The sequence below is a fragment of the Manis javanica genome, chromosome 12 (assembly GCF_040802235.1).
Source record: "Manis javanica isolate MJ-LG chromosome 12, MJ_LKY, whole genome shotgun sequence".
NCBI lineage: Eukaryota > Metazoa > Chordata > Mammalia > Pholidota > Manidae > Manis > Manis javanica.
This window is the reverse complement of record NC_133167.1, coordinates 82,691,662-82,712,350: the sequence shown is the minus strand read 5'-3', so window position 1 is coordinate 82,712,350 and position 20,689 is coordinate 82,691,662. Positions and strand designations below refer to the sequence as shown.

At 35.6% G+C, this 20,689-nt stretch overlaps 1 protein-coding gene across 12 annotated transcripts in view; it reads left to right on the top strand.

Moving 5' to 3' along the window:
• LOC140845164 (bifunctional 3'-5' exonuclease/ATP-dependent helicase WRN-like) overlaps positions 1–20,689 on the top strand; it is a 152,502-nt gene that overhangs the window by 113,439 nt on the left and 18,374 nt on the right. For 3 of the 12 annotated variants that reach the window (XR_012123889.1, XR_012123884.1, XR_012123885.1), the window contains exons 3-6: positions 7,614–7,742; positions 9,959–10,121; positions 15,553–15,623; positions 18,061–18,164. Coding sequence is in view for 1 of the 12 variants with exons in the window: in XM_073218910.1 (XP_073075011.1) it covers positions 7,734–7,742; positions 9,959–10,121; positions 10,841–10,944 (276 nt within the window). In the remaining 11 variants the exon portion in view is untranslated. The other 9 variants (XR_012123887.1, XR_012123886.1, XR_012123894.1 and 6 more) reach the window with 9 other exon arrangements.

Sequence of the window (20,689 nt, the reverse complement as noted above, 5' to 3'; positions counted from 1 at the left end):
ACACATGTATTTTCTATAACTTTCAATATTTTTTGTATATTTTCTCAGAAGGATCTTTTCATGGTTTTAATTATTTAATTAGCTAAAGGTAATTTCTGAAATTATGTTCCCTGGCTGTTGCCAAATTTAAAGTTTGTTATTCATTCTGAATAAAATTATATTTACGTCCTTGTTTTTTGTGTAGGCAGTTATACTTTCTGCAATATTTAGAATGTAAAGTTTTTGAATAGGAATGGCAAGCATGCTTCTCTTATTTCTAATTTTAAGAGAAAAGACTATTATTTCACCACCATGTATAATGTTTTGAGTTTTGGCAGATAGCCTTAATCTGGTTAAGAAAGCTCCCCATTTTTTTTAAAACACTAGTGTAGAATTTTATGATTGGTGTATTTGCATCTATTGAGACTCTTACATGGTTTTCTCTTTTAATCATTTAATTTGGTAAATTATAATTTTTTTGAAGTTAATTTACAATCATTTCTGGGATTAATGGAGTCAATATGAATTTACTGACACCTTACTATATAATGTCCTGGTCTAGTATGGGAGTTTACCTATGAACAAAACAGACAAACCTTAAGGGAGCTCACATAATTAGAGGAAAAGACTACAAATAAATATTTTAAATGCATATAAGTAACATGTTACTCATAAGTACAATGGAGAAAAACCACAAAACTAACTTGTTTGCAATACATTATATCATACATATACTTCTGGATTTGTTTTGCCAATATTTTGTTTAGGATATCTGTGTTCTCATGAATGTGTTGGCCTACCCCTTACCTGCTCTCATGGAGTGTTCAGACAAGATTTTGTGAGCCTTGTGAGATGGGGACCATTCCCTCATTTAAATTTGTTTTTTTTATATTGTATTAATTTGTCCAAATGAGCATACTAACAATTTCTATGTGTTCACTCCAAATAGGTAATGCACAAAACTCCCCCCAATATATTTATATTATAATGTGCAAAATAATTATCTCTTCTGTGTGACTTACATCAGAGATTGTAAGAACTGAGTGAAATATAGCATTTAATTCAATATGATTTATTTCATTACATCTATTTTTATTCTGATCATTTGATTTTGTTTATTTATAATAATATAAAATATTGTCTTGTATCAATATTTGCATTCTGGATAAAGTTCTGCCAGAACGTTATCAAAGTCAGTTGTGATTTCTGCCAAATGAAAATTTCTGTGTTCACATTACTTCTAGAATGATAATGTCAACTCTAGACACGGCCTTGCCAAGAATAGAATCATGTAGATTATGCCTTCAAAAACAGCATTTTTGTCTCACTTCTGATATAAGTTTAGTTATACAGAAAGGCAGTTGTTAATATTTTTAAAAATCATATATCAATTTAGAACACTTAAATCTATTGGTGATGTGTGTGTTCTATATTACTATTAAAATGAATATGTGATAAAACTGCTTATCTTTGTATGTACTCTAATTCTTTAATTAACTATTTTCCATTCCTAAAACTTTGCAATTTAACAAAATTTAGTAATAGTCATTTCAGGCAGAACAAAGTAATTAGTATATCATCATTTTTTTCAACATATGCAAGAAAGATGGGTTAATATTTCTAAAAAGTTCCTATATATACCATCTTTTAGACAATTTGACTGTAATTGATGCAGATAATTTTCAATAAAAGTGACCAATAATTTAATATCCAAATTTCAGATATTATGTTATTTTATCTGAATCAGAAAAAACGTATTTGTTTTAATGGAATCTTTGAGATAGTCTCTCTTATGTTTATCCTGGAGTGTATCTGTTATGACTGACATAAAGGTAGAGTGCATTTACATCCAGCTCTATTGGTGAGGGATCTTCTGCTACATAATGGTCAAATTAGTAGCTGGAAACCTTTTTTAATTTTCTGGCATTTTTTTCTATTTTCTCAAAAACTTTATTCAGTTACTCAGATAACTGTACTTTATTTTCACCTTTAATAGCTTTCTATTTTTTCGTGATAATTCTTTGAGAATGTATTTCTCTAAACAATGGAGAAATGATATAATAGCTTAGTACTGTAACATGTAATTTGTAAAACCTAAAATATTATGTACCTCACTAAAAATTTGTTATCGGAATTATATCTGTACTCATGAAATTTCTATTTGATCAAATAAATACTTGTTATAATTTAACTAGTGAATCATTATGCAGTTATTTCTAATTTATTACTACACTCTACTTTGTAACTTATTAGCTATAAATGAAAATTAGTTACTACTTACCAATTCCTATTACAAAAAAGGTAATTCTACTTTTAAGTTAGGAGCTTAATAAATATCATTCTAGCACATTAAACAAATAGTAGACCATAGGACTAAAATTTGAAACATCATATATAACAAAAGTAGTACTAAAACTTAAAGTTTTAGATATTCATCAATAACCACTGCAGTCAGAGAATGGTTTTAAATTTTAAACTATTTTAAATATTTTTTTAAAATACAGTAGATTTGCAAGGTATTTATATTACCCAACTTATTCCTCTTTTGTAAATAGAAGCAAAACTAAACATACTAGCCCAATAGAACAGGGCATTTTACTTTCTTCTGCCAAAAAGAATCTGTACTGATTCATTAGAATAAACACATCTTTCAGAATATTTTTATAATAAATATGAAAATTATCCATCTCTGGCTTTAGCAAAATCATAAAACAACAGAAATAATTTCCAAAGTAATAAAGAAATCTGCTATGTGATTAGCACATCCTGCAATGTGGCACCCATATGCGTCTTGCCATGACCAGCCTGCCACAGTATCTCCTACTCTGAAACTGCTTCTACTGACAAATCCATATACATCATTTAGGAAGAGTAGGCAATGACTTTTTCAGTATTTCCAAATACAGTTGACCCTTGAACAATATGGGTTTAAACTGCACAGGTCTATTATTACATAGGTTTTATTCAATAAATGTGGTACAGAACTATAAATGTATTTTCTCTTCCTTAAGAGTTTATTTTCTTGAGCTTACTTTACTGTAAGAATACTGCGTATATTATATATATATAACATATATAGAAATGTTAATTGACTGTGTTATTGGTAAAGCTTCCAGTCAAGAGTAGTAGGCTATTAGTAAAGTTTTTAGGGAGACAAAAGTTATGCCGATTTTGGACTGCGTGAGGCCCCTCTTCTCCACATTGTTCAAGGGTCATCTGTATATCCCCAGAGTTGTTTAGCTTCATCCATTTTTGTACAGTTCATCTTCTCTCTTCTGCCAAATAATAAAGCTCAAGCATAGCCTATTTTCTGAATTTCAAGAGAGAGTCTGCTGTTTGGTCTCATCTGCAGAACCACAGCACCTTGAAAACAATCCTGTAGCCTTCAAAACTCAGAACAATGTGGCATCATAGGGCTCACCAATTTGATGCCACAACTTTTATACAGAGTTTCATTTACTGAGCAGATGGCTGTTAATGTGGATGGGCTTATATAATGCAGTGGAGTGCCCTGGGACACAGAGCACAAGCATTTCAATATCCGCCTGTTTGCCAGAGTTAAGGCTAAATTTGTTCTTGGGCAAAGAGAAAATTATTTGATCAAGTGAGCTCTGGGAAGTCCTGCTGGGTAAGAGCCTGAAGTTACCACGGAAAGAGAATCAGATTGTTAACGGGGGTGAGGATGGGATTAAATCGCTGGTGCAGGGCTGAAGGGTATAGTCAATAGCTTTTGCCTCTTTCATTTTCCATTTTTTTACTACATGTCCTTCACAATCAAGAGTATGCCATTCAGTTTGGGGACTGGCACACAGATGTGAAATTTACTTTCATCAATTAAGGAACAAAATCTAATGTGACCAATAGCAACAACAAAAGATGGCAAAAGATAAACCAGCCACATGCTATGGAAAGAAAGCTGATGTACTGTGCTAAAGTCAAATGAAAAGAACTTTAAGATAGATACATTATTGTGATATAGAGCAGAGACATGGGACAAGAGTAATGCCACTATAAAGTCTACAGAGCCCACAAAGGCCTAGCTTATTGTTTGACTTAATCTTTATGCTGTTCCTCCCTTCTTCCAGTCACTTTAATCAATTATGTAACATGTAACCCGGACAGAAGACAGACCTCAGGAGTGTAAATGAACCTACATGGATAAAAAATGCCAAGATCAGGACACAGAGTTCCCTAAATAACTCTATTCTTTAGAAAAAACTTCAAAGGAATTATTAATCACCTGTACACATCATGCCTTACATGGATCCCTATCCAAAAGACCTTATAAAACCCAAACCCTAAGTCCTTAAGGGTGCCTCCTCTCTGAGGTCATCCGCCCTCCTGCTGCGTACTGTTCCTTTAAATAAAACTTGCTTAGAGGCACCTCTTCTCTGAGGCTGCCCACACTTCCCCCTATGAGTGCATACTTTGCTTCTAAGTAAAACTTTCTTGCTGCTTAAGCCTGTGGTGCTTTGTCTCTGAATTCTTTTCTTCAACAAAATAAAGAATTCCTGGACATCCACCGCTGGTGGTAAGTGTCTCTGTCACTTTGCTATTTCATTCAGCTTTCGAGTCGCAAACACAGCTCTACGATCCCGTTCTTTAGGAGCCTGACTGAGTGTCTCTCTGCTTTTCTCCCTTTTTCCTTCCTTGTTCTCCACCACCTGCACGGCTGCATGTTTGCACAAATAAAAGGATCACTGTCCTGGCACTATGCAATTCTGGCACTCGCTATGACTTCTGCTTTAATGAATTCCTTTTTTGCTTGCACTTGGGCCATCTGTTCTCAGATTCTTTCGGATCAGACTCAAGAGTCCTCCCTCCCCCATCCCGCTTGAGGTTTCCCCTAGTTCTCAGGGAAGGACCTCCCCAGACAGGACTTCCCGACAACAACTGGAAGTAAAAAATTTCAAGTCAGTGAGAAGTTATAATAAATACACACTTAAATTAACCCATGAAATAACCTCAAATACACAAACAAAATTTTAGAATGTAGAAATTACTAAATCCAACATTGGTGTGAGAGAGCTAAACAGTTTTTTTTGATAATTCTTAAGACAAAAGATTATGTATTTATAAGAATATAGGAGACTTGAACAACCAAATCAGCAGCTCCGTTGAATAGATAGATGGACAACTATGAGGCAAACAAAGCGAGCACTCATATAAATCAAAGGTTATAAATATGAGGATATAGGTCTTAAATCCATTAAGATGACCATTTAGGAAAAAAAGTTAAAAATTAAAAATAAATTTACATGGAATATACAATGTTTTTAAAATACCCAGCCCCCACCATAGATGAACTCATAGTTGGCAGCTACTTATAAAAAGAGACGGACAACTATTTTTTTTTTAAATACACATAGAGGTAGCTTAAAACAGCATTCTGTGGTGATAATGTAACCTCTAACAAATAACTTAAAAAGTTAAAGAAGAGTGTAGTTCCTTGATATAAATGTTTCTGTTTGTCTTCTTCTATGTCACATGTATGATGTCAGATTTTAGAATTCAAGTTATCTGAGCCAAGGCAATGAAGTGTTTTTTTCCACACCTTTCTGGCATTTCACTTCGCCAATGGAAGACTGTCAGAGCTGTACTCTCACATTAAGACGAAGATAATTGTAATCACATAACTCTAGGGAAGGGAATTTGGTGTTCTGAGCATGTTATACACCTAAATAAAACAGAGCCAGGTGTTATTTCTGTTTCTATTTTAAAGCTTCAGAATAGCTGGGTATTGCATATTTTCTGGGGATACTTAGCTGGTTACTCTCACGTGGCATTTGCCATGGTCTAGGCGAGGGGCTCAGTCCACATCCTTGTAAATCTTAAAATTCTAATGTTTTGTCTCAGAATTGTTGTGTTTTGGGGAAGTAGATTTGCATGATCCTTCTCTGTGAACTTGGCTTTATGTATATATGTGTGTCTATATAAATATAAGTGTATATATTGGAATGCATATTCATTAATTTATAGTGAGAAATACGACTGGAAAGGTTCACTTGACCCAACCAGTGTGTTCTCTCCTGTAGAAGAAGATGTATGCAGAGCTAGCTTATTTGAGTGTTGGCAAAGCCTGGAATGTAAAAAGGCAAATTCTGGTAGTTTTCAGCAGTCTGCCAGCCACAAAGGCTGGGGGCGGCATTCTCATACACCGTTCGCCCAGGCAGCTCTAATATTCAAACCTAGTTACTAGGATGTCTTCCCATCTGAACAATGCTTACATAGGCTCTGCCTGCTTTTCGCCTCCTGTCTGCCCTATCTGTGTATTTCCATAATTGATGACACTCTGTTCACTCAGTCTTTTATCTACACAGAGCATGATTTGATTAGGTTTTTACTTATTAGAATCACATTCTGGCCTGACCTTCTTGAGATTATTACTCTCATATTACATTGCTCAGAGTTTTGGGTGTCCTTGAATGTTTAGTCACACACTTACAGATGATAACATGATTTTGTCCCATGTATCTATCCTAAAATCTTCATGGATTTGCCAGAATAACAGTGGTCACATTTCTAAGACCTTGGAATAGGGGTGTCCTGTCGTAGCCTCCAGGAATGACTGCTCAGTAATTGTGAGGAATCTGGCCGATGGAGTTTCATTTTTGGCATTACTAGAAATTTAAGGCCAAAATTGACAGTGTTAAGGCCTCAGAGGGAAACACTTCATTTTCATTTAATAAAAAATGTTCTTCCTTGAAAATCGAGGGGGGCTAGAAACCATCTGAAGGCCTTAAGTCTTTGTGGTGTTGTCTGGCTTGTCTTTGTGCCAGCCTGCGGTTATCCCTAGTGTCTGACTTAATCTATAGGCTCACTTTTTGTTCAGGGTAGGAATGCACTAGTGTGCTTATAATAAGTCAAGTTCAGTGGGATTTAATTCTTTTAATTTAGTATTGCTGTTATGTTTTGGAAGGTAAAGTTGGCACTTTGGAGGGAACATGCATCTCTGTGAATTGTTATCATATAATTTTTTCATAACTATCACTTGGTCTTTACCTTTCTTGCAGGCTGTAAAAAAATTCCGGTATTTCTTTGTTAATCTTATTTTTCAATCCTTTCCTCCCTTTCTTCTTTTAAATGTTCTTAAGGAACCTATATTTAAGATTTTACACGATCGTTCAAGTTTACAGCAATAGTTTGTATGTATGTTTTAAATATATATATATATATATATATATATATATAGTTATGATAATATGATATAGTAGCAGAATTTGTGGCTATAGTACCAAAATTTGAATATTAATTGTTTATTCATTTGTCCAGTATTCACCTAGAGGAGATAGGGGACTCATTTACAGGCAGAATGGTCTACAGTATTGTTTATTTTTTATTCCCTCATTGGCTAAGGGAAGATGAGAAATTTCTTGTTCTACAACTATGTTTGTTATTATAAATATTTTATTAAAAACTTTTTCCCTTTAGCCTTACTTTACTTTTTAAAATCAGTATGTAGAAACAAAACAAAATTAAGCTGCTTTTTGTGCTCCTCATAAAAAGAGAACTTTTGACTGTTACTTAGAGGTTTTATTTGTGTTCTTTTTCCCTAATGCCTAATGATCATATTGATATCTATTGTTATATTGATATTACTACTGATCACTTATGCTGCATTTTATATTTTGTAGACAAACTTCTTTTCAAGTACAAAACTTCAAGAACAGAAGAAAAGTTTGGTGGCAAAAAATGAACTCTGCACACTTTCACAGTCTGTGGCCGTCACATATTCGTTGTTCCAAGAAAAGAAGATGTCTTTGGTAAGCGTTATTTTCAAGTTAGAGGGAATTAAAAAGGTTTTCTAAATATGTGTCTTAACAACTTTTTAGTATTAATGTTGTGAATTGGGATAAATTTCTTCTAGTCCTACAATATTTGATATTGTTCCATTTTCTATTTAATTTTAGGACGGAATGCCATTTTCTTTCTCTGTTGGGACTCTCTCTGTCAAGTAAAAACAGCAAGTGTAGTTTGGCCATGATTCTATACAGAGAGTGTAGCAGAGGTAGTGAAACATACATTTATTGTTTAGAGATTCTTTAGGGATTTTTATGTACAATATCATGTGATATTCAAACACTAACTGTTTGAATAGAGCAGCCATATTTTAAGACTGGTTTTTTTTTTTAATTCCTGCTTAGCATATCTCTGGAAGGATGTCCAAGAAGATAGAAATCAGTTAGAAACAGCAGTAAACTTGCTTTTCACTCTGCATCTCTAGTACTGCTCTGTTTTTCAGCCATGCTGGATGCTCTTTGAAAAACATGTAATTACTGTGAAAAGTGACCACACTTAATATTTCATTGTTCTGGCATGAATCCTTAAGGCTGTTGAGGATTTTTTAATATATAAAATGGGACAGAATAAGGCTTCCAGCTCAGTTTAACTAATTTGAATTCCGGTCCTCTCTGACATTAAATTGATTTGGACAAGGCGATGTGGTCTAATGCCTGCTTTTCCTGTTCTCTTTGTCTCTATCTGCTAGGCGACATTACAGGTTTTTATTCAGGTTACGTTCCAGTATAAATAAGGATAAACAGTCCTTAGCTTGTCTTAATCACTTAATCGATATCCTAATTAGAAAATCAAATTGCTTAATCAAAAATACAAAAGCCATTACAGAAGAAGCCGAATAATTCCACTGTACTAATTTTGAAACAAATTACATGATAAACAGGAATGTTAAGTTCAGTCTCTTACTTATACAGTAACTTCCCTTTATCCCTATGTGTATGGTATAACTAGATACAGTTACTAAGGAAATTTGGGATAGCCTCTAAATTTTCTGAATGTAGTGCATTCTACTACTTAGCCATGATATGAGGTTTCTTGTATAACATTACACATACATGTGGTTAAAAATGTGAAGAGTGGTATATCTTCATTTATATCTTTTGCTCTTATTTGATTGTTAACTATTGTGTAATATCATGGTGTAATTATCTGTTCCTCCCAGGAGTCTGAGGGTCTTGCCAGTTAACCACAAAATTAAACATGCCTAAGACTAATTAATCAGGAGCAATAATACAATTAGTGTTAGGTAATTTGATGCCTCATATCAAATAACGCTGATATTATACACACATGGTGCACACTGTGTAATAGAAAAGGGTAGACAGTTAATGAAAGTAACTTAAAACCTACCTTTGAAGGATGAAAATAATAGTTTGAAACGATCTATTCTATGAAAGTATCAACATTCATGCAAATACTGTCCAAATTCAGACTTTCGAGATGTATTAAAAGGGAGTATCATTAAATAATTTAAAGCTGAGTGTTTTAACTTCCTGAATGTTTAGATGACTATTTTACCTAATAAGCATCTTAATGGGTTTGGAGCTATGTTTGTTTAAAAAGCTGCATGAATATATAGTATTGACCTAAATTTAATACAATTCTTGTTAAGTTCAATACTAGGTAAATGATGACAGCCCTTGTTAAATTGGGGTTGTTATTATTTTATGAACAGAGTCAATATAAAACACCTATTAAGATCTCAAAAATAGTTTATAGAGTGCTTATGGGGCCTTATGTTATCACTAAGCATTTTCAGATTTGCCTTCTTGGAAATTCGTGTAACTAAAGTACCATGTGTTATTTCAAGTAGAATATTGGATTACAGTTTACTGTATTTTCAAAAGGTTGTGGCAGTATTAAACATACAATTAACTGAATGACTATTCTTTGCCAATGATAGATTTTTAAAGTGAATAATTAGAGGGGCAAGGATTGATGTTTTAGCTAAAGCTAGATTTTGTTTTGTTCAGTACAGTAAGTGAAAAGTAGAACCTGTGGAGTTCTTAATGTGGGTATTTTAAAGAAATAGTTAAAGTGAAAATTTTAAGTGAAGGTTTAATCCATTGTTTATTTCTTAGTGACCATTTACTCCTGGAAGGGTTTGGACATTTTGTTTCCCTGCAACTCAGTGGGCACTTAAAAAAAACTCACTCAGTTTGTTTTGCTGCTGTTTCTCTAGAGGAGTGTGGCTGAGAACAGGGTTTTGCCCATCTCAGCGGTTGGCATGCACTTATCCCAGGCGGTGAAAGCTGGCTACCCACTTGATACCGAGCGAGCAGGCCTGACTGCAGAGGTTCAGAAGATTATTGCTGATGTTATCCGAAACCCTCCCATCAACTCAGGTGATGACCAGGACCCTCGTCTGCAGCCTTAATGGCTGGAGTGATTGAACCCAGAGGGAGTAAACAAGCAGGGCACAAATATTTTTTACTTTAACAGCATTAACCCTTTATGCTATTATGAAAACTTTGCTTTTGTAATGCTTTTATTGTTTTAGAAAACAGTCCTCCCACTATCACTCAGGAAATTCTGAGTCTGAGAAACTATTATATTCCTTTTTAGATTCCAATTACAAATTTCACACTCATCCCCAAATAATGCACTTTCGTCCTTTTCTAACTTCAACCTCATTGAAAGGAAAGGAGCGACACACAGCAGCAATTCACCGGAGAATTCTGCTTTATTAGGAAAAGGTGCTGGGTTATATAGGAAGGGGCATGGGGTGATTGAGGTGTCACTTCTACGGGGCTGGTGGCTGTTGGCTAGGTGCTGGGATTGGGAGGGGGGCAAGAGGTGTTTGGGCTTCAGGTGGTGCCGAGGAACCCGAAGAGAAGCCGGAAGTTCGCCATCTTACTGGTGGGGGCCCTTCATTCCCCCCTTTCTCCTCTATGGGGTTGTGGACGTTGCTTTCTCTCTGTCTGCTTCCTGCTGAACGGGGGCTGAGAAGGGAGTGAGGGCTTGAGGACTGGGAGGAAAGGGTTGATAGGACTCCCCACAGTAAGGACGAGTAGATGTGGACTTCTTCAGGTTGGAAATCAATGAAGGTTCCCTGTAACCATAGGTCGAGGACCTGTTGATTCCAATGGTGCCAAGAGGATATGGGCAGTCCAGTCTCTCTCTGATCCACTGAACTTCGAGGCCAAGATAAACTTCCCAGGCTTCTGATTCTGTGATTTTCGGAGCGAGGTTTTCTAGGTTTCTCCCAGTTTCTTGGTTATTTCTCATCAATATCTATGTAATGCTGTAGGCACTTAAGAAATTTCTCATTGTGATTTACACAAAATGTTATCCTTCTTCCGTTTACTGGGGTGATTTGTCCCCATTGGTTTGATGGATGCTAGATGGGTTAGAATCCCCGAAAGGTCTTTTGTTGTTTTAAAAAGAGTAAAATAATAAAAGAAAGGAATGCAACCCAGTTATTGTGATCCCCCATCCTGCCTGCAGTGCTGCTCATTGCATCTTTATAAGTCTAGAAGGAGAATTGCCTACATTTACCCTCATCTGAACTTCCAGCTACAAAGGTCATGTGCTGTTGGGCCATCTCATTGTTTAAATGTAGGGCATTGCTAGGATATATTGTACAAAATCAATGATCTGTTTTTCAACTCTCTATCCACCATGAAATAAAAATGACATGAACTTTTTTTTCCTAAAAGAAAGAGTGCAATTACCAGTAAATCTCTAAGAAGAGCAAATAAAATAGCAAATCCTTATAGAAGTTGCTTGATTAGTGTTTTGTTTTGTGCATTTAGTGTGTTGTTTGGAGAAAGCTCCCGAGGACTTTCTTGGAATTGCTTTGCTTCTCTCATAAAAACTATGCATTAGGAGTCAGTGTCTTTTTTCACTGAAAAGTAGGCACAAAGACTAACAATTTAATTTAAAATGACATTGCCTAACATGTATTAGAAATTGGTTCATTTTAAAGTTCCAGGCTATGGAAAGGCTTATCATAAAGAGCTTGCTCATTATATCTCCTGTTTTTTCAGTTTTAGCAAACAAACTACCTCACTTATCACAATGAAGTCAATGTTTATCAGTTCCCTTACATTGATTTGGGTCATGAAATTGACAGTACTTGGAGCCTACAGAACAGAAGGCCTTGCTGAGTGATTCCCAGCCAAATCTGGCTCTCACCTTGTTCTTCAGCATTATTTCTTCACATTATTTATTTCCTCCTTGAGACAGATAGAAAACAGTGGTCACTGCTTTCAGGGTAGTTCAGTGTGAGGAGTTGAGTCATATATGCATGAAGGAACAAATAAAACCAAAGCCTTCAGAAATACAATTTGCTTATTATAATTTTTAATGTTTGTGGGACTTTCCCCCCGACCCCGAGCTTTATTTGGTATACTTTACATATAATAGACTACCCACTTTAAAGTTGCAGTTTAATGAATTTTAGTAATTGTATGCTTGTTAGTTTTTTAGGGCTGTCATACAAAGCACCACAGACTGGGTGACTTAAACAACAGAAACTTATTGTCTCGCAGCTCTGGAGGCTGGAAGCCCAAGACCCGGGTGTTGGCAGAGCTGGGTCCTTCTAAGGCCCCAAGGGAAGATTCTGTTCATCTCCTTGGTTTGTACATGGCCATCTTCCCATTGTGTCTTCATGTTGTCTTTGCTCTGTTGTGTCTAGGTCCAAATTTCCTCTTCTAAGGACACCAGTTATATTGGATTTACGGCAGATCCCAATGGCCTCATGTAAATTGTTACCTCTTTTGAAGATGCAGGGTCCAAATGTGGTCATATTTGGAGATAACTGAAGGTTAGGACTTCAACCAATGCACTTGTAGGGGGACGCAATTCAGCCTAGAATATATTCAGTCACGTAAAAATTACCACTACCATCATTAAACAGTTCTAATACCCTAGAATCTTTTTTGTGCCCTTCCTCCCTGATTCCTGGCCCAGGCAATCACTGGTCTTTCTGTCCCTATAGTTTTGTCTTTTTAAAACTTCATATGAATGCAATTATATATTATATAGTCTTTTGTGTTTGACTTTCACTTTGCACAGTTTTTGAGGATCATCCATGTCCTTACATTGCTGTTAATATTCTTTTCCATTGATAATTTGTATTCTCTATTATAGTTATACCATTATTTATTTATCCATTCACCAATAAATGGGCATTTGGATTGCTTCAAGGTTTTGGCTATTGTGAATAAGACTGCAGTGAACTTTCACGTACAAATCTTTGCATTGACTAAGATTTCATTTCTCCTGAATAAGCAACTAGGTGTGGTTTTGACATGTCACTTGGCAAGTTTGTGTTTAACTTTGTAAGTGACTAATATACTGTTTTCAGGAGCTGCCATGTTATTTTACAAACCCATCAACAATGTATGAGAGACTCAGTTTCTCTGGATACTGTCCATCATTTAGTGTTATTACTTTTCACTTTAGCCATTCTGATACGTGTGCAGTGGTATATCATGATTTCCATTTGCACTTACCCAATAACTAATGATGTTGAAATTCTGTTCATGTGCTTATTTGCCATCTGTATACGTTATTTATGGACTGAAGTATGTCCCCTCCTAATTCACATATTGAGTCCTAGCCCCCAGCACCTCAGAATGTGACTGTTGTATAGGGCCTTTACAGACATGATTAAGGGAAAACAAAGCCTCTAGGGTGGGCCCTAATCCACTCAGACTGGTGTCCTTATAAGAAGGGAAATTTGGGCACGCACAGAGATGCGAGCACACAATGGAAAGATCACGTGAGGACAGTGAGAAAGCCGCCATCTGCGAGCCAAAGAGAGAGGCTTCAGAAGAAACCAAGCCTGCTAACTTTGTGATCTGGGACTGCTCGGCCCCGGAGCTCTGAGGAAATAACTTTCTGTTGTTCAAGTCATACCCCATCTGCAATATTTCTTTATGGCAGTGGTACTGATGCAGTGGTACTAATGCAGTGGGAATGTCTCTTTATGTCTTACCCATTTTCTAATTAGATTTTTTTGTTTTAACTGTTGAGTTTTGCGAGTTCTTCATATATTCTAGATACAAGTCCCTTGTTGGTGTTGGATATGTGAACTGCAAAATGATTCCCAGTCTGAAATTTGTCTTTTTATCCTTTTTACAGGGACTCTTACAGAGCAAAAGTTTTAAATTTTGATGAAATACAGTTTTTCAGTTCTTGTTTTTATGGGTCATACATGTTTTTGGTGTCATAGGATTCTGTCTAGCAATTAGATAAGGAATATTTTCTCCTATGCTTTTTTTAAGTTTTATATTTTATGTTTTACATTGAAGTGCATGATTCATTTTGAGTTAATATTTTGTATGATGTGGAATTTAGACTAAGGCTCATTTTCTTTGGCCTACAGATGTCCAATACCCCACTCTCCTTATTACATACTTAAGTAAATGTTAACATCTGGGGAGTGATTTCTCCTACTTTGTTGTTTTTCAAAATTATTTTAGCTATTCTAAGTTCTGTGCCTTTTCTTAGGAATTTCAGAATATGTAACTTGCTTTTAATAAAAATATTTTAGCAGGATAGAAAGCATGCATACAAAAATATAGGTAATGCATAAATGTCCATTTTAAAGAGTGGTAAAAAAAATCTTAAGAAATAGAACATCATCAATATTCTTGAAGCTGTATGTATGTTCTTCCAAATTATACTTCTCTTTCCTCACTGTCTTAAATTCAAGTATTTCTTTGCTTTTCTTTATATTTCCTTATATTTTTACTATTTTTATAGTATACTAAAACCATAGGTTTTAAAATTTTGTCTGGCTTGATGTGCATATAAATGGTATAATTCTACATGTATTCTAAGTTACCTTGTTTCCTCAAGATTCACTGATGTTAATGCATACAGCTCTTGTTTATCAATTTTTGAAGCTCCATAGGCTCCCTTTGTGTGACTGTAATACAGTTTATTGATCTAATCATCCAATTATGATCATTTGAATTGTTTCTTTCTTTGCATTACAAAGAAATAGGCTATTGATATTTTTATACCTAGTGTTTATGTGCAAGAAAAATCTCTAGTATTTTGCCTAAGACTGAACTAATCTAGTCATAGAGTAAGTAGGTGCATCTTCAGTTTTACTAGATACTGATCTAACTTGTGTTCTAAAGTGTATCAGAGTTCCTATTGAGTGCATCTTGCTTTGTCCTCTAAAAATATGTCTTCTGATTCTTTTTAAAAGATGTAGGCTATTCTGTTAAATGGAGATCGCCCATATGTGGGACCAAACAAAGACCACCCAAATGAGAACAATTTATTTACTCTGAGCTTGCTAGGACAAGGGAGTTAACTACCATCGCTTGCATTTGGTAGATGCTCAAAGACAGGCACAGAGTGCAAAAGCTTTATAGTGAAAAGAAAGAAAGACCTGGGGTGTACTGGTTAGAGACTGGGGACAGTGAGAAGCTGGAAGCAGGCTAACTGGAAGCATTATGTGTTTGGTTTGGGAGCTTATTTGGCTTTCTCTGGTTGATCCTGAGTTGGAAGCTGGCACAAAAAAATAGGGAAGCTGGCAGTCACAAAGTCCTGCTCATTCTGGGCTGCCCGCTTCAGAGATTTCTGCTTGGCTTCCTGGACTGGTTGTTGGGTCAGAGTTCTATCATCACATACGGTCTGGCCATTGTTCATTTATATATTCAGTGTTTCATATAATATGTTACGCCATTGTCCTTTTGAAAGACATGTCAGTAATATTTTTTCATGTTTTTGCTATTATAAATAATGCAGGCATTTCAATTTGATAAAATAAATATCTCAATCAATGGATATGAAACTTTTTTGTTTCAACAGATATTTTTGACTTGCCCTGAAACCTGTCATTCTAATTTTTCTAATGGTATGATTGTGAAGCTTCATTTCAGGTAGGTGAGTCCAAGATTGCTTTTTTCTTCTAAAATACTGATTGATGAAGATCAAGCTAGACATATTGTAATGACATAATAGTGTAATGAGATAATTTATAATTGAAGAAAGTAGGGATTACCAAGCTGCAATAGAATGATGAATGAATGGCTTATTAGTTTGGTTGTTTTACATCAGCTGCTTTTGTGTTGTAACTCAATATAGAAGGGTGTTGGCAGTTAGATTCTATAATCCAGTTGAAAAAAGCACAAAAACTTCTTTTAGAAGTAGAAAGTGAAATGCCTGGAGTAAGAGCCAAAGGAATAAAAAGATACTTTATCCACAAGGGAACAAAGTTTGGGAGGAAATGAGAAATGAGATACAGGCGAGAAATAATAAAAGCGCTTGAAAATACGAAAAGACAATTGTAATGGAATAGGTAGTAAAAATTGGACACGGTGAAGTGGTTTAAGAATTTGAAACAAAACATAAAAGGATGATACAATTCAAAAGCATTTTTTGAGTGCCTTGTTGTGAAATATCTTTGCTGGGGAAGGTATTAAGAAAATGGCAATTCAGAGGCTCCAATCTCAGAAACCCCATATTTTGTATCATGTTGGAAATGGTATGGTGGAATTTAATAGAAACTAATTCAAACTAGTTTAAAAATACACCGCCGTGGTGTATTTACATTTTACAAAGTTAAAATAATTTCTTATCTTGGAAGCAGTATATATATTTTATCAGAAAACTGGCAGTATCAAGAATTTGTCCCTGAAAACAGAATCATGTTTGTTTTGTTTTGGCTTGCTATTCAGTATATTGGGGAATGTGATATTTTGATTAATCAAATATTGTGGTTTATATGAAGTGACCACTTTCATTTCATTTATGGTGTATGTATACCATATCTGCCAATAGCACACTTGGCTCTTCCAAACTGTCTCCCTTCTCCAAAACTGCTTTTCTGGGACCCTAGACTCAAGAACTTGTACTTAACTTTGATTTTTCTTTTTCTTGAACCCTTTCTTTTGCTTCAGGTTTGTTGGTATGTCATGATTCTTTGTTGGTAATAATACAGACTTAACCTTTTTTTCCCTTAATCTCACAATAATCTCTTTATATCTGAAATAATTCAGCTATGCTGGGCTCCCTACTTTGGCCCCTCTGATATTCTCCTGCAATCCATTCTCCTTCTCAAATAAGTTAAAGTCCATGGCACTGCTTTCAGGACTATCCTCTTAACCGTCCTTATTGTCCTTAGTAGCACATGGGACTGAGACACCCTCACTACGTTTCAAGGTCTCAGGCCAGAGGGTATATGATTCCATGTGCCTAGATGTAGCAATGAGAATAACTTGATCCAAACAGGCCTTTTGACAGAAACAGTCCCCAGGATGTGGCCTGTGTGAACTAAACTCCAGGAGCAGACAGGATGTTGTACATTTAAGAAGAGGCAGTAGAGAGAGACAAGGCTGTGAACTTGGGTAAATTATAAAATAGTCACTGGCTTCGGGGAGGGTTATATGGAGTAATGCATGTAAAACACTGAGAGTCATGCCTGGTGTAAAGAAAGCACTAGCAATGGTTAGTTAACATTTTTATTCCCGTTTACTGCTGAGGGAAATGAGGCACAGAAATGTATATATTAGATTATCTTTATTTCTTTTTGCCACCCATTATAGACCCTTTGACACATAAGTTCCCTTTGTGGCTTTTTAATGTAAATTGCAGTGTTTTAACCTCCTTTAGTGCTGTTGACAGATTTGCCTCTTTAAGTCATGCTCAGCTGATGCAGAACTAAACTTTACAAAATTCCGTAAAACTTAATCAACTCCTTTATGCAAAACATAAGCTTCAAATATGGGATGATTATGCAAGAACAAGTTGTCTATTTGACCCAAAACACCAGTATCTGTGATAACAATGAAAGGGCAGAATTCATATTCATGAGCCATCATAAAGCCGCTAAAATCTTTCATTTCATTTGTGAATACTTTTATTTGTGTCAGTTTTAAGCAGAAAGTGACATACAGAAAGTGATTTCAATCCCATATACAAAGTATTCTGTTGTTAATTTTAGGGCTTTGTTTTGTAATATTAACAATGGGACATAGATGTGGCAGGTTTGCACAATTTCAAACTGAACACGGGGAAAGGGCACACTTCAGAAAATTACTATCCATAATAAATGGGATAAAATAATAAAAGTGTGGAGTCACTGTTGGAAATGAGGAGGCAGATGCTAAAAAAAGTTATTAAATGACTCTGCCCTGGAGAAGAAAGGTTCGTCTAAGCAAAAAACTACTTTGGGAACCAATGCTCAAATAGAGTGAAAGTCACAACTACATTCGCTGAAAATGAGGCATAGGCTTTTAAATACTTTCTTCCTGTTATAAGGTCTAAATTTTGAAGCCATATACAAAAAAATTAAGCCTTTCATGCATGTTGTTTTAGATTTCATAAAGTTTGGTGTAACTGCCTACTAATTGCACATTGGAAAACCAAGCTTCTGAGAAAAGAGAAGAAGATGATGACAGAAGTTAAGTAACTTATTCAAGGTGAGGCAAGGATAAAACACCCAACTTCCATTCAGGTGGATTTGCCCCCACTTTAAATGGATTTTAGAAACTTAAGTTTCTCAGTCAAAACAAGCAGTAAAAAATGGGCAAAGGACGTGCATAGATGTTTCTCCAAAGAAGATATGCAAATGACCAATAAACACCTAAAAAGATGCTCTACATCACTGGTCATTAGGAAAACAGAAATCAAAACTACAGTGACATACGACATCACACCCATGAAGATGGCTATATCAACAAAACAAAATAATAAGTGTTGATGAAGATATAGAGTAATCGAAACTCTTGTGCACTGTCGGTGGGAATATAAAATCGTGCAGCTTTTGGGTAACAGCTTCGCAGTTTCTTAAGAGTGGGATCTTTGATAATCAGTATTCCAGGGAATTCAGTGAGACCTTATTTTTAGAAACAACCTTCCGGGTTGTACAGTACTTAAAATGGCTATTCAATTTGTTTTAGGAATTCAACATTTTTTTTGGTAGTCTCAGTTTCAATAGCAGTTCATATTCAAACTGCAAGAAGAGACTTGTCTATTTCAGCCTGAACTAAATTACCTGTGATGGATCTGAAAAGTGTACACTTATCTGTTACATAAAGTATAACAAGTCACAAAAGTCAAATTCTTCTCAAATATATCACATTCTGTGGTATTTTTAGCAAATGCTATTTTTATATTTGATATTTTAGTTCAGATGCCACGTTAGTAAGGAATCCAGAGCTGGATTGAGATTAGGCTGTAACACTCTCAGGCCTAACACATTTCATGGAAAATGTACAGACTGCTAGGCAGTCTCTTATGGATTCAAGAAATCAGACACTCTTATTTCTTTGGAACCATGAGTGCTATGCCCCTACGTGCAATGCTATGGCAAAGAAAAGACTCCAAATTTCTAAATAACTCCATTAGTGCCACACATGACGTTTCCTGGGTGGTACTCTGATCTCTGACATAGTGCTAACACAGAGGGTTGTAGGTTTCACTCACTCACACTAAGCCAAGGCAGGCTTATTTGTTCTTGTTTTCTCTGCAACCTAGAGCCTTGCCTTCATCAGATCCACTGCTTGCCTGGTGTCGGCAAGAAAGGACTCAGGCAATATCTGAATTTCCAATAATGACAAGAGGATATTCAAACTTGAAGAGGGCATTCAAAGAGTAGCAAAAACAAAATAGAAAATGGCAATGTTCAGCTGAACTCAGAAAGGATTTCCTTGTTTCTTTTTTTCACTTTGCTTATGGCTAGACTAATGGCCTCTGTTGTGGGAGACGGCTTATTAGGGAAGTGAGACCTCCCATCAGCTGGAAAGATAACCGTATACGGAAATGGTGACATGATCAGATGCTGTCTGCATTCAGTATGGTGATGGAGGCACAAGCTATTTTTTCTTGCTAATTGGTTACTGCCTTTTTTTTTTAAAGGAAAATCAGATAGATACTCATTTTATTATACAACAGTCTAAATAAACTCTTAACAAACTTGATTTCAGAAAATGTTTGCTACTGCCCTTAGTGTACAAGCAAGAAATTAGTCACCCAAAGGGTCAGACCAAATATCGATAAATTTATTTTTTCTTCTATGAGGAAATAATAATCCATTTGAGATGAACAAACTCTTCCCAGTTCCAGAATGCCAGTCAGAAATGATCTCTTATAAAGTCAATCCATGTTAATTTACTCTGACTAGTGTCTATGAAAATATGTCTAACAACCATGTAAAGATATGCTAAGCATGCATACTCCTTTAATTCTTCAACCAAGACCAGCTACTATATTTGCTCTCCTGAGATGTTAACATTTTGAAATGAATAAGGAAAATGGCAGACCATCTGTTTAGGTACCAGAGTTCTGACCTCAGGATTCAGAGGGCTTTCTAGCTTAAGAAAGAGCATATTCTTAGTTATGTCAGAACTTTGCCTTCTAGCAAAGAAAAGGCAGCATTATCCCAAAAGACTGATCTAAAGACAGGAAAGCACTTCACTAGTATATTGTGAATAGATTTTAGTTCTTAGTAGTTCAGTACGTTCTGGAAAATTCCCCAAGTTATCATTCTCTCACGTTTGAATGAGAACGTATTGTTTGCCCACAGCAAATTTCCACTGCGACAGAGATCCTGCACAGGTTAGAAATCTACCACCTGGAAAGAGGGAATTCTGCTAATGAAATGCCTTAGCAACACCAAGAGGTCTGTGGGAAGGTGGTGATGTGTCCAGACTCTAGCAGTACTCTAATATGTGGTGTCAGGAAACAGTGGATTTGTTCTCTGACTCACACATCCTCTCCCGTGTCAGCTGGCCATGTAGTTCCCTAAAAGGGAAAGTTCATGCACTCTGTTGAGGGATAGATCCAGGTTTTGTGGGTTTAGAAGATTATCCACTTTTGGGGAAACTTCTTTAAGATAAAGAATCTAAAATCACAAGTACAGAATCAGATACAAGATGAACTAGTTTCTTAATATGCCAATGATTTCACATTATTGTTTTCCAGTGGAGAAGGAGGAAGAGACTTG